Raw genomic sequence first — 14,602 nt, forward strand, 5'->3', positions numbered from 1 at the left:
GGAACTAAAAATCACTTAAAGAATTAGGAAAAAAAAAACCCTATTTTCATGTTTTGCAGCTACACGGGATTTTAAAAATCATCTGTTGTGCTTGGCTAAGACAACTGAGTAAAAATGAGAGTAACAAATCTAGCAAATAACGTCCTTTTGTTTCCTCCCAAAACTGATCAGAGGGATAAGACTTTCGTTTAAACAAGACTGAACACCTGGAGTAAGCTATAAAGAAAGCTTCCCCCAACCTGCTACAAAAGCTATAATTTCTACTTTTTTTTTTTCTTTCACTGTCACAAACAGTTCAGAGTTGCACAAACTGGATTAAGATAAAACAATTATTAGAACAATTATCCGAAAGCCTTAAACAGCTATTACTCTATCGGTAGGTAAGAATACAGTATGGAGCAATATAAACTGGTTAAAAAAAAAAAAACCAAAAAAACCCACACCCCAAAAAACAAACCACCCAAACAGAAAAACAAAAACAAAACACACACACCCCACACCCCCACCCCGAACATGCTAGGGGGAAAAGAGGAGGGGGGGGGGGGGGGAGGATCAAATCTATTTCCATCTACCTGTGGAAGTCAAATTGCAAATACCCCTTTCAGTAATTTTGCCAGAATTTAGCTGGTCAGTTTTTCTGTTTTACCAATATCAAAACCTAAAACCCACCGTAACGTCTCTCCCCACAAACAATGAAGCCTAGCACTGCCCACCTTGCAATCTGGCTCGCATGTGCTAGCTCGAGGAGCATTACATGCGCCTCTTCAGGAGTCAAACGCCTTACAGCTGAGCGAGAGTCAGAGTTCATGAGAACGTAAAAGATCTCAGTTATACTGCAAATACCTCTGAACCAGCTTTTCTTTCTAAACCAAAGGCACAATACTGGCACTATGTAAGAGTTTATCGAGAACTCTAAAATCCTGACATTCAGTGTCTGTAGTGCCTCCCTAACTCCCTCTAATTTCTCTGCTGCATAAATGCATGCTAGAAAAGCTCCAAGATATATTGCACGGATTAGGTTTTTATATATATAAAAATATATATACACATGTATAAATATAAATATGTATTTTTAATATATATATATTCACACACACATATTCAATAGCACGTTCAAATCTTGTTGAATTATTTCGCCATTAAGATTTATTTTCTTTCAACGAGACTTGCACTTGCAAAAACATGCACACATTGCACAGCAAATATATCTCTGTTAGGTGCCTAATATGGCCAGGGAAACCATTTTGATTATTCTATGCCCGCTTATGCATTGTCCTACAAAACAATAAGATAGAACAGCAAGAAACTAGCAATTAAGAGAGTCTGAATGCACATCGGGAATCACTAAAATCCACACTAGCCAAGTCAGGAACAATATGACTGATGAATAGGCCATATTATATTAGAATTGTTAGCAAGTGTTAAAAAATTATCCTTAGCAGATGTCCCTTATGACCTAAATATATCGCATAAAGAACATGACTGTCTTGTTTTCTAAAAAAGTTTTAAGAAATCTTTCCATTTCTATTATTGACTAAAACTCCACAACGCTGCATGTTGGCTATAAATACGTGCATCATGGATTTATCACACTAAACCTACAAAAAACATACAAGTATTTTACTGAAGAGTAAACTATCTATTTTAATGTGTATTTTTCTACTGCATGAATTTACACTGAACTGAAGCATGTAATCTAATAAAAGAAACCAAACTGTGTATTCAGCAAACAGTGAAACAATAACAAGCTGCATACTACAGCAACTTCTCGACTAACACACAAAACAAAAGATAGTAAATGTCTTGAAGTTAGATGGGTGACAACAACCTTATCTGCAATAAATACATTTTATAGATAGTCAATAAGAAATTATATATATTTAAACACTATTACACGTGCAGCTATGCACACCCAGTTCATTTTCAGTACAGCTTTGAGGAAGTTTTTATTTCCTTAAATTTTGCTGTTATTAAGATACTATACACTGGCTCACCACACTATAGCAAAATGCAAGATGTGCTCAGCTTGAGCTTTTTCAGTTTCTCCATATATTTTTTACTACATCACTGGATTTAACGACATATATTAATTATAAATAAATAATGCTAAAATATAATCTAAACTTAAACTCTGCTAAGGATTTTTCTCTTTTCTATCAAAGACTAGCATTTCACTAGAAAATCTTTTAAGTTTAGTAATCTTTGTGAATCAATTTCTTATCCCTTCAACTCCACTACGGCAGTAGGTTTCCTGTTAGCAAAATGGATTTCAAGTCTGTTCCTGAAGTATTCAATTCAATATTCAGTACTGAGCCTTCGGCCAGTAACGCATCTCTGTCTTTCTAGCAATAAAATAAATATAAATGTTATAAACAAAAAATGTGCAACTTGGGTTTAACGTGTTCTATACCTCTCGTATGTATAATTTTCTCCTCAAAGAGAATAATGCTACGTAAGTTTTCCAGATTATGCAGTTGAGAAACATTATGGAGCGAGAAACAAGAACCAAAAAGATTTTTCTTACTTTACTACTACTACTTATTTCAATCAGTTTCTATTATTTTTCACCGAGATGTACTGATTTGAATTGTTGTTCAATAGAACTATAGGCATTTTCTTCATTTTGGCTCTCAGAATAAAATATTAGCACATGGGATTTGTTCCTTTTGCCATGCTTTTCTTCAGCTCTCTCAAGTTTATTGCCACATTCTTCAGGGAAGGAAATGGCTAAAAACTTGCATTAGCAAAAAAGGAAAGGAGGAGGAATGGAAAGAGGTAATAAGAAGGTGTTAAAAGAACACTCTCTTCCTCTTGATCCAGTCATACTGGGAGAAATGTTACCAAAAGAACAAATGAGCGTAGAGTCAAAATATCTGGCCAAAGCTACAGGGGAACACAGGGACCACAAGCAATCAGTCTCTTGAGAAAGGACATGCTACAGACCAAAACAAAGCATGCAAAAAGCATGGAGAGAGTGATCCAGGCAGTCCAGTGGAAATGTCCCCTCCCGTAGCACGTTGTCTGAGACTGAAGAGTCATAATCAAGGATGAAGAACTAGAAAATTTTTACCAGAATTGACAACACCGTCTTTACACGGTGTGGGTTTCCTTCTGGATGAAGCTTTACTTCTTCCAAACATAGAGGTAGCCTAAAGCTACTATTTTTCTAACTTCTAGGCACCCAAGAAGGCACCTACCTCAGTTGGGTAAAATGAATACAGGATCTACCAGGATGTCTATTATATGTTCTAGCAATTGCCTGAAAAAAATCGGTTTCCTTAAAATACCAATGGTTATATCCAGAGTTTTTTCCTGAATTGCAGTACAGCAAAATTCAAATACTCAGTACATGATAGAGTACATTGGGGAAAAAAGAAAAGCCAGCAAGTTTCACCTTTGCCATGTTCACAGCAATATCATTTCATAAACTAATCTGTAGTAGAACAGCTAAAAGAATCACTTGAGAGTCTCTGCTTTCAATAGGAACTAGCACATTAGATATTGTTTACCATAGTATTTCCTCAAGTTAATGCTAAAATATAAACCACGAGGTTGTTTGCATCTGTGTGATTTAACGTGTGGAGGAATATAAAGTATTTTCATATTTCAGAGTTCTTGCGTATTCCCAAAACTGAACAAATAATACATTAAATGAATTTGTAAAAAACAATCTTTAGATTATTTGTAACTCATCAAAAATTATTTTAAAAACTTCTGAGTACTCAGGGTAAATAACATGTACATTTTCTCTCCCTTAATAAACAGTAAGCATAAGGCTTAATGTTTTCAAATCACTATCACAAACTGTAATACTGGCGTAAAATTCAGAGATTGATACCTGAAATAAAAAACCCAGATATTAAACATCTGAATATACTTTTATTAATTAGTTTTCCCCTTCTATGCACTTTAATGTCTTTAGTCAGAGTTGAGCTGATTATATTTGCAAGAAAAAGCAAATTCTGAATAGCTAATTCATAATATTTTACCTAAATTGCAGAAAATAAAGAAATTTTACTTTCATATTGCTGATTACATAAACATCAGTGTGTTTCTGCAAGTGTTACAAAACCCTATGAAATATCCATATAGCAAACAAAATGATCATATATCATGATAATAAGTAAAGAATACATTTTTGATAAAACACAAACTATGAAGTAAAAATCTCCTGGCTTCAAGTTCAAAACTTCCATACAGTGAAATTGTTGAATGCAAAACTGAGCCTGATACAGTCTTCCAGCTTGTTCTCATGCTGTTAAAAGATAGTTACATACAGCAAACTATCTATCATCTAAAACAGATGCTTCTCTAACTTCATTATTAGGATTACTAAATGATTATTCTTAAGCATAATTTTCAGTAAAGTTCAGCATGAAATTTTATTAGGTATGTTAATATCCATTGCAATTGTGGATTATTAAAAAAATAATAATAATAATCAAACAAACTATGACTGAATTTTTCAGAATTTAGGCAACCAGAAGGTTTTTCTATTTAAAATTACTCAAGGAAAAATGCCGTGAAATATGGTTTATTTTTAAAAAAAAAAAAAAAAGAGAGAGATAAAATGTAGTACAGCATTTCTGTGTTTAAAGGCAAATTACACTGATTTCTTTTGCAGCAAAATCTTAATAGAGCTGGTTTTAAATAAAACTTTAATATGCCTGGTGCTTTAAAGAGCAAACTGATTTCTCTTTTTTGACTCAAAATCAGATGTTGAAGAAAAGGATTTACCCACCACTTTAAAGCATTGACCCTACAGTCAAAATCAACTTGAAAATCCAGAAATGCAATAAACGAAGCATTTCAGGCATTTCATGCAATACTATCAGAAAAAAATAGTTTATATGCAGTTTTTAAGTCTCACAGTATAAACCTACTTAAATAAGCTGTCTAAGAAGATCCATCACAAATGCTATCTCCTCTTTCTTAGTTACATGTGGTAGAATTGGGAAGCGAAGGAGAGAACCTGCAAAACAAGAAAGCTCCTGTTCTACTTTTAGGATACATGCACACACACAAAAGTCTCTGAATCAAAATATACCAAACTATATAGTTCCTTAGAACACGCAGCACATTTAGGCTGATTTAAGAAACGAAAAAACATTACATCAGTAGAGCTGTATTTAATTCAATGCACTTTGTAACATATTTTTGGAATTCATTTGTATAAAAGATTATATGAACCTTATCAGATGAAAATAATTTTTATCCCTCTTCTGTCTGCAAGCCCCAGGTTTCCTGGCTCGGAAAGCAGCCCAGCCAGGAGGCTTGTGTGCTGGGTACGAGTGCCCTCTAACGGGGGCTCCACCGAGACCGCCTGCTGTCACGCTGCTTTCAGTCCATAGCCTGATTTAAAAGAGCTTTAAAGTTGAGATGCGGATACATACACATACTCTTCACACTCCTCTGTTGTATTTAAGGTAATTAAAAGCACTTTTTCTTAGGACTTTATATTACAAAAACATACTCTGGGCTACGTTGTTGTATCTCATATAGACAAGTCCAGGTATCCGCACACACAGGGCACTTCAGACTGTGCCATGAAAAGTAGCCTTTTACCTGAAGTTCTTCTTTGCCCAGTAAAGACAAAAACCTCCAGCAGAGATAAGTCTACACAGTATGAAAATTTAGGTAAAACATTTAACATGCTGCATGCCTGCTACTCCACTGAACCATTGCAATTATACAAACAGTGTCAATATTAGTTTCCTTTTAGGAAACAAATCAAGAACTTGCACCCGTGACAGTGTAAAGTACAGAATAACTCAGGTGTGATTAGCAGCTTTATTAAAGAACCTTGATTATGTGATACATCTTATTACATGACAGTTAAGCACACCTAATAACCAACCTCTCTGTCAATCAGTATATTCCAATATCAGTTCTGGCAACCCACAAAAAAACCCAAACCATGGAAGACTAGACAAGACTGTTTTGCGTGTTTAAGAAGTGACCATCCACCCTCTGTCATAATCATCTGAATTCCTTATTATATAAATTAATCCTTGCCAAGTCTACAGACTATTCCATGAATTCTTTATACCCAAATCATAAAGAAAAAAAAAATCCAACTTACAATTCAATATTCTTTTTATATATAGCGCAAAGTGAAACTTCATAAATGCACACAAAACCTGATGGGCTTTTGCCACCACTTAGTAATTGAAAAGTCAACATTTACATAGTATAGCTTTCTTCCTAAATTACTATAGGAACTTATGAAAAACATGGTTGAGGAATTCAGATAAATGGACTACAACTGGAGCCTGAACCAAGGCTGTGATTTAGGAGCTTTTGGGTCATCTGTTCTTGTCCTTAGTGAAATAAAACTTAAATTTCATATAACTGAATATCTGCATTTCATAAGCATTCCATTTTCTTACAATAAAAGACAATACACATGACCTTTTCTACTTTTGCCAACTGTTATACCTAAAGAGAATAAATCTAAACAGAAAAACAGAAAAAAATTTGTCAGCTAAAATTGCATCTGCCTATTCAGAACACAGTTACGGCATGCTCAAGTTCTGTCCTGTAACCATACAAGAGAAACAAAAAATACACCTACAATGATAAACCTTTAAATTATAATACTAGCAGATTTAAAATGAGAATAACTGGAATTTGTTTTCACAAGAAAAAGTGACAAAATTTAGCCTTGACAAGAAGTCTTCACAGAAAGGAGATGAATCAACACAGCTAGGGGGCTGCGATTTAACGACATCAGGACTTCTACAGCAATACTGGCAAAAGAATCAACCTTCACATAGTCCATTTGGTCGCTATAGGTGTATACATACTGTCTGGGAGATTCTGGTTTGACCATACAGGGGTTTCAAGCACCTTAGGGGTTCATAAGGCACAGGCCTTATGAGGAGCAGCTGAGGGAACTGGGGTTGTTTAGTCTGGAGAAGAGGAGGCTGAGGGGAGACCTTATCGCTCTCTACAACTACCTGAAAGGAGGTTGTAGTGAGGTGGGTGTTGGTCTCTTCTCCCAAGTAGTTAGCGATAGGACGAGAGGAAATGGGCTCAAGCTGCACCAGGGGAGGTTTAGGTTGGAAATTAGGAAAAATTTCTTTACAGAAAGGGTGGTCAAGAATTGGAACAGGCTGCCCAGAGAGGTGGTGGAGTCACCATCCCTGGCAGTGTTCAAAAAACGGGTAGATGTGGCACTTTGGGACATGGTTTAGTCTAGTCTATCCTTGATTGGTTTAGTGTGGACTTGGTAGTGTAGGCTAGTGGTTGGACTGGATGATCTTAAAGGTCTTTTCCAACCTAAACGATTCTATGATTCTATACTACCCCTCCAGTTGTACTGACGAGACTGTTTCTGAAGCTACACTATTAACTTAATAAAGCCAAAACAGTCCACCAAACACCACCATACATATGCACTGAGACACAGTATGCTGGAAAGCGTAAGAACTCATGTGACTTTGGTCTTGAAGTCCCTGTAATGTCAAACTGGTGTAGCAGACCACAGGCTTCACTTCAAGAAATGCAACCTCAAGAAAAAGTCCTCCAATTAAACAGGAAGGGCCTTAACACAGCCAACACTTCATTCTCACAGCAGCAGGCAACAGTTCAAAAGCACACATTCAGTTCATTGCCTTGTCTTAAATTAACTTTTCTAAGCTTGTTCCTTTTAGCTACCTGAAGCCTCTGCTTCTGCAGGTATCACACATCGCAGGTCACTGTACCTGCAATGCTGGAGGTAAGGCTCAGCAGTATGAACTGCTCCTAACCCTGGCCAACTAAAGCCCTGAAAAAGGACTATATAGGAGCTACGACATGTTTCTCCATATACAACTGCATTTGAGGCTAAATAGAAGCCACAAACAAAGAAAATGGTAAGTGTTTTTGTGGAAATGTTGCACTGTGTTATTTCTAGTTGTTACTGACTGATGATACAACTAAATAACAACCTACAGCACAGAAAAATAGAGGTTTCAGAATCTTTAATCGTCTACATACTTCTAACCTGAAAACTGAAAAACAAAACTAACCTTCTCGGGTAAGAAAGTAAAAACCATGTCGGGGCGGGCAGGGGGAGAAGGTGGCATCGCCTTTTCACCTGAAGCCTTTCAGAGGGAATCTAACAAACACATAGTAATAGAAGAAGAAAAAGTTACAACCTACTAGAACTTATTTTGATGTATAATTATGTAACTGTCTCGAAGTTGCTATTGGCATAATTACTACGGCACTTTATTATCTCAGCTGTGTAAGTAAGATACTAAAATATATCAGGTTGAAATAAAATCTGTTTCAAAATACCTTATCAAAATAATGTCTCAAGATCTATAATGAATTACAAGATGTATACTATATTTTTACCTGTTGCTGTCCATGAAAGGAATATAAATTTCCTTTAAACAGAGTGAAGAGCTACTCAGTGAACAGCACTGAAGATAAAAACAATGAAGTGCAAAGCATTGAACTTAACATGTTGGTTAGAGACAGAATTTATAGTCAAGAATAATAGATTTATTTCTTAGGAAGAAAATACACCTCATGTGTTAGACCTTTTTTATAATCTTAACTGAAAGAAAGCAAAACTATGCTCAGACAAAAGCTTGGAGGTGCCCTAAAGTGAAAGTAATTCTCAGAAAACTACCCTCACAAAGACAAGGTGGGGTATTGCATCATTTCACAGAAGTGCCTAACCCAAAAATCCTTACAGCAGAAATCTGATTTTCCCTAAACAAGAGCTGAATCCATCAGGTGGAGGATGGAGGGGGGGCCCCTGCAGGAATAGGGGTTGTATGTGTAGATAACTGAAAGTATCTTCTTTAAGATCTGTTTTGAGAAATAAATTCAATACCTATGAGGGTTTAAGTGCGCCAGTAATAAGGAAACACAGTTATCTGAAAAATAAACGCCTGCCCAAAAGTCCAGAGTGCAGCCCCAAAATATCAAATATTCGTGCTGAAGCATCTTTTGCTGAAGACTCAACAACATATGCCTGTTCTGCAATTTTCCTCTATTAGCTCACACATCATCAGCTAAACTTCACCTACAGATTTATAACACGGAGCTGGGTTGAACCCTCCCACCCCTTCCAAAAATCTTGTGCTGCAGCAGGCCAACCTAGGTGTTTCAGACTTCCCTGACAGGAAAATCTTACAAAAAAATTACAATTTGTAAAAAGAACCATAGGAAGACGACACTGAAGGAGAAACTTTCCAAGATGAAAAACACCTGTGGATTCAGAAACAGTAGACAATCCTCCCAGATTTATCAGAAGAATTACCTGAAGCTAAAAAAAACCTCTCATGTTTTCTGTAGGTTCTAGAAATAGTCCAATTCAAACTGCACTAAAAATGTTCTGGCACTAAAAGAACAAGTTTGGGGTTTGTTTTGCTTTTTTAAAATAAAAAATTTCATTTTTGAAGGAATTCTGTTGCAGCAAATAGTCAAAACTTAGTATTATCTCAGGCATTGGCAGCAAGAGACAACATGGCACCATAACAAAAGCATATCTAAACATATGTGAAGAAATGGTTATTGCTAACAAGTTAGAAATCTTTATAGAATTGATTCTTAAATGTCATACATACCTATTTCAAGTTCAAATTAAGGATATTTTCTTAGCACCCTCAAAAATGTGTTTTATATTAGATTTGCTCGGTTTAAAAAAGGAAAACATTAGCTTAAATATCTCTTGCCAATTATCCAACAGTTTACTCAAATATCACCCTTCTGTACGTAAGCTCAATTCTCTTAAGAACGATCACCTCCAGACCACAAGGCAAATATGTATTTTTCAGGTGACCTGTTCATAGAGCTCCTGCAAATTGATATGGAAGAAATGATTTTTTGGATGTACTCATTCAATTCTCAGCACAGCAGATTAGGAGATTGCCAACAGATAACCGCACCATGGCTGCTCCCTGTTTCCTCCCCTCAGAAGAAGGGCAGCTGGGGTAGTGTGGCCTTTCAGCCAGTGCAACAATCTCTGCATTAACACAAGTATGAGCAAAGTCCTCTAAGAAATGCTTTCTGCAGGCCCAGAAAGTTGGAATCTCAATAGGATATTTCCTACTCCAGAATCTTAGACAAGAGAGGAGAAAAAAAAATTAAAAAAAAAAATATATATATACACACACATATACTAAGCAAGAATAAAAGACAATACAATGTTATTCTGACCAAACAGAACAACATTAAGGATCATTCTGGGTGACAGAGGCCCTGAAGTGCTAAGACCCTTAAGCTGTCCTTCTGTATCTCTGGGCCTGAATTTGTGCAAATATGCAAAGCCAGTTGTGATACTGATGTAACATACAAGTCTTAGGGGGAGGAAGATGCCTTGTTTGATTTCATTTTTAGAATCCTGAATTTTAAGGTTCTGGCATATAATAAGAGACTTCTCTGCTGGAGTATGTGTATCTAGAAGAAAAAAGAATCTTTTGAAAATCTGGCAGGATGCTTGCATAGGGAAACAAAGCTCCAGGGAAAACAAACAAGGAGTATTTATAAAACATTATTGTTTTTCACATTGGAAAGACAGAAGACAACTCTAATAGAACCTAAAAAGGTACCTAACACTCAGCTGGCAACCTCAAGAGCCATTTTGTTTGGGTTTTCATCTTCCCGAGCCTCTACCGCATAGGTCAAAGGGCTGAACAGGCCCTAAGTAAAGGGAATGCAGAATGAACATGAGTGCTGTGCGTTTCCTGAATGGTTCGGTCTATTTAACTGTATTTCACTGAGAAGAATACAGAGAGAACCTCTCTGTGACCCATATGGTAGAGGCTAGGGAAGATGAAAACGAATACAGAATGGCTCTTGAGGTTGGCTTATAGGGTTCAACTACCTGAAAGGAGGTTGCAGCGAGGTAACAAGCGACAGGACAAGAGGAAATGGCCTCAAGTTGTGCCAGGGGAGATTTAGATTGAATCTTAGGAAAAAGTTCTTCACCGAAAGGGTTGTCAAGCACTGGAACAGGCTGCCCAGGGAAGTGGTTGAGTCACCATCCCTGAGGGTGTTTAAAAGATATGTAGATGTGGTGCTTAGGGACACGGTTTAGTAGTGGACTTGGCTGTGCTAGGTTTATGGTTGGACTCGATGGTCTTACAGGTCTTTTCTAACGTAAATGATTCTATGATTCAGCACAGGCAAGCTCCCCTGACCTGGCTGCAAATTCCGTATCACTGCTAGAGGCATGCATCAGTGTCACTGTGATAGGTTTACTCTCCAGCCTGCAGCTTGAGAGTAGAAGGTTGACAAGCAAAGACATCCAGGTAAGGGAAGCTGCACAAACATTGCCTTTTGCACCTTACTTAATGCCAGGATTATTGCCTACTTACTAAAAAGGGAAAAAGACAGACTGGTAATGAGTCACTTTCTTGGAATAAAGTTTCTCCCAAGCAGAAACAGTTGAACCTTGCATACAAGATCACAGGCTTACAGCTTCAGCATGGCAGTCGTCATACGGTGAGATGAATCCATTTTGGAAACTAAGAAATTTATTTCACTCCTTGCTTGCCTATCAGCCATATGGAAACAATTCAGCCATTTTCTACAGGAAAAATGGAAGCATAGACTCCAATTAAAAATTTAGATTACTCCAATCCTTTGAAGAGCTCCAGAAGAGAAGGAATCTTTAGAACATCTTTTAGGCTTTCATGAAATATAGTTCTGACTCAAGCACCATATTAATGTAGGACAATTAAGATTGCCTTGTATTTTGCTTTTTTTTTTTTCATATAGCAAATTGTATAATCCCACAACAGAAGCAATAAACAGCTAAGAAACCTTACCAAGTTGCAAAGAATTCTTAAAATGATCTGTTTTAAAGGCAGAGTCTAAGATTCTTTTATAATAAGATAACATATTAATTTAATAATAACTAATCTCATTATAAGCAAAGAAGTTTTAAGTAATCTCACTCATACTGAATTACCAAAATTAGATAGAATCAAGCTTCCAGTTGCAACTACTTTGACCATATTGCCTCTTTAGTTACTCTTGAAGTTAAACTGTCTCTCTTTAAGCCCTAACAAAAAAGCATTTCTACCAGTATCATTACACATACACATACATATATATTATCAAGATTAGAATTCTAAACCTTTTGAGTTTACTTTATAAATTTTATACCATTCTGTGTCATGCCAATATTACTGGCTTACAGTGGCAATAACAAAACATTTTACTAGCACCAGCAAGGAAACACCAAGACAGATCAATACACACCAAGATGACTCTGATGCTACTTCTAGCTCACTTGGAGAAGCAAAAACATTACCCAGATTTCAAGTTAACCAGTGCCTCTCAAACTTACAAAGCTCTGCTCTCCAGGCTTTCAGTGAGTACTTAACACATACAAATAAATCTACAGAGAGGCAATCTATATGCCTGACTACATATGTTTGTACATGTATGTATACACATACACAATACACACAGCCATTTTCATAAAAAGCTTTAAAGTCTGTATGAATTACAGACTGCAAACTGATGTAAGTTCCTGTGTGGACAGTCTTACTCTAAAATAAGTGTGTCCATATAATACAGTGTTTATCCCTATAACCTTCTTTGCATAGATTTCAGTTGCATATGCAGGATGGCATTGTGAGTAACCCACTGATACCTCAAGTCAAATAAAAAATGCTCTCTGATCACATAACAAGCTTCTGGTCACTATGGGAAAAAAAAAATACAAATCCTTTTTTGCACATACGTAATTTTTTTTTTTTTTTTTTACCTAAAGTTTTGCAAAACTGTAACCATTACCTTCATCGAAGTCTGCATCATCTTCTGTATGCTGAGGGAAAGGGAAGCAATTTGTGATTTCAAGTCTGTCGTCCACCACAAGACCCAGCAGCACTCCCTGGACCACTTCATTCCCCTGTCCTTCTTCTTGATAATGTTTAATGATCTTTAACACAACCTAGAACACAAAGACAAGAAAATTGTATTATGCAATGTCCTGAAACTATATATTTGGAATTTTTAAATTGTTGAAGTGTTGCATAAATTAAGAGCTGCAAACCAAGTGAGCTACTGGCATAAACACCAGCAATTTTAATACAGGTTGAAGAACTGAAGGCCATCTTAATATTACAGGAGAACACAAAAGACCATTAAATAAACAGTCAAAATGTAGTTCTAAACCAATTTTCTGAAACACCCTTCTGAAATGAAATATTGATATTTTTTACTTTACCTTGTTGCTGTAACTGTTAAAAGCTATCTTGTAGGGGCAATAAGCTCCCTCTTGAAGCAAACACTGCACAAGAAACTATTAAAACACCTTGAAAGTAAATACGGTAGGAAATTTTTAAAAGGCACAAAATGCGTCAAATTTCAGTTGCATTAACCTTCAAAATTACATCTCATTTCAGTTTTACTTCAGATGATAATGTAATTCATATTTTGTGAACTGTGTGTCATAGGATATTTAAGAATAATGAATGATAAAAGAAAGAAAAAAGGAGCAGAAGTTACTTGTCATATTTTTAATAATATAATTCTCATTTCCTTCTCTACTTTCAACTCCACTATGAAGAATTCTCATGGGATGATAGTGTAAATTGGAACAGTATGAACAAAAACACTCAAAAATGGTCAATCATTTGCCAGAAACACTTTACACTTAAGTAAAATTGTATGCTTAACAACAAGAACCAGAACAAGATAAGAAACTAACCACAATCACAGACTTGAAAGAACTCATCTTTTGTCCAGCACAAGTGGGTTTTATTTCACTAAATCCTAATCCATCCAAGCAAAATGCACCAGAAAATGTCTAATGACTATGTTGTCGTTAAAGCAATACTACTTTAATGTCTGCTTGCAAACAGACTAGTGTAATGGATTTCAGCTCAACCACCCCAAGAATAGACTTTGTACAAATACTGGTATTTAGTGAACGTTCTACAGGGGAAAAAAACCAAAAAGTTAAGCTCATATTTACGCATCAGGAACATATATTTGTCCCTACCTTTCTCCTTGGCTGTTTAGCAGAACTTTATGTCACAATTTTAAAAAAACCATTAATGAAAAGTGCCACAATATAGGTTAAACAGAAGAAAAGGTAACTAGAAAAGAAATTCATTACAAACACATTTGCTTTTTCAGGTAAAACGGGAAAACAAGAGCTTCATATACAGCCTGCTTATGAGGTGGAAGGAGAACGGAAAATAAATACCTTTTTCCAACTAAGTTTGACATAAGTATCAAACAGGACTAACACCCACTGATTCTTTGTTTATTCACAATACCACTCACTTCTGCTTTCTCTTGCATCCAGATACACTCGCACTAAACTTCTCAATCACAGGTAGATAACACTGTTTCACCCCGATACACATTCACATCTGTCCTTTAAGTCCTTTGAAGCCATACCTTTTTATCCAATTCGTTAAAAAGAGGTCTACAGAGGAGAAAGACAGAGATACTTTGGCTATATAAATCTCATTTCGTGGGAAAACAGTAAGGAAATTAAGATCAGTGGGCAGTGAAGTAGATTTAACAATGCTGAAAGCTGTACAGCAAACACCAGTTTGAGATCACCTAGATGTAGAAGATGGATGCCTTCTACCACAGAGCCAGCATATAAATAATACTCAACTTGCATTTAGTGTGA

General features: G+C 36.1%; 1 protein-coding gene across 1 annotated transcript in view; it reads right to left on the bottom strand.

Moving 5' to 3' along the window:
* EIF3H (eukaryotic translation initiation factor 3 subunit H) overlaps positions 1–14,602 on the bottom strand; it is an 89,857-nt gene that overhangs the window by 54,629 nt on the left and 20,626 nt on the right. Inside the window, exon 2 of the mRNA XM_075705542.1 lies at positions 12,748–12,904. Within this exon, the coding sequence (XP_075561657.1) occupies positions 12,748–12,904 (157 nt within the window). The remainder of the gene's footprint in view (positions 1–12,747; positions 12,905–14,602) is intronic.

This window comes from Pelecanus crispus, chromosome 2 (assembly GCF_030463565.1).
Source record: "Pelecanus crispus isolate bPelCri1 chromosome 2, bPelCri1.pri, whole genome shotgun sequence".
Classification (NCBI taxonomy): Eukaryota; Metazoa; Chordata; class Aves; order Pelecaniformes; family Pelecanidae; genus Pelecanus; species Pelecanus crispus.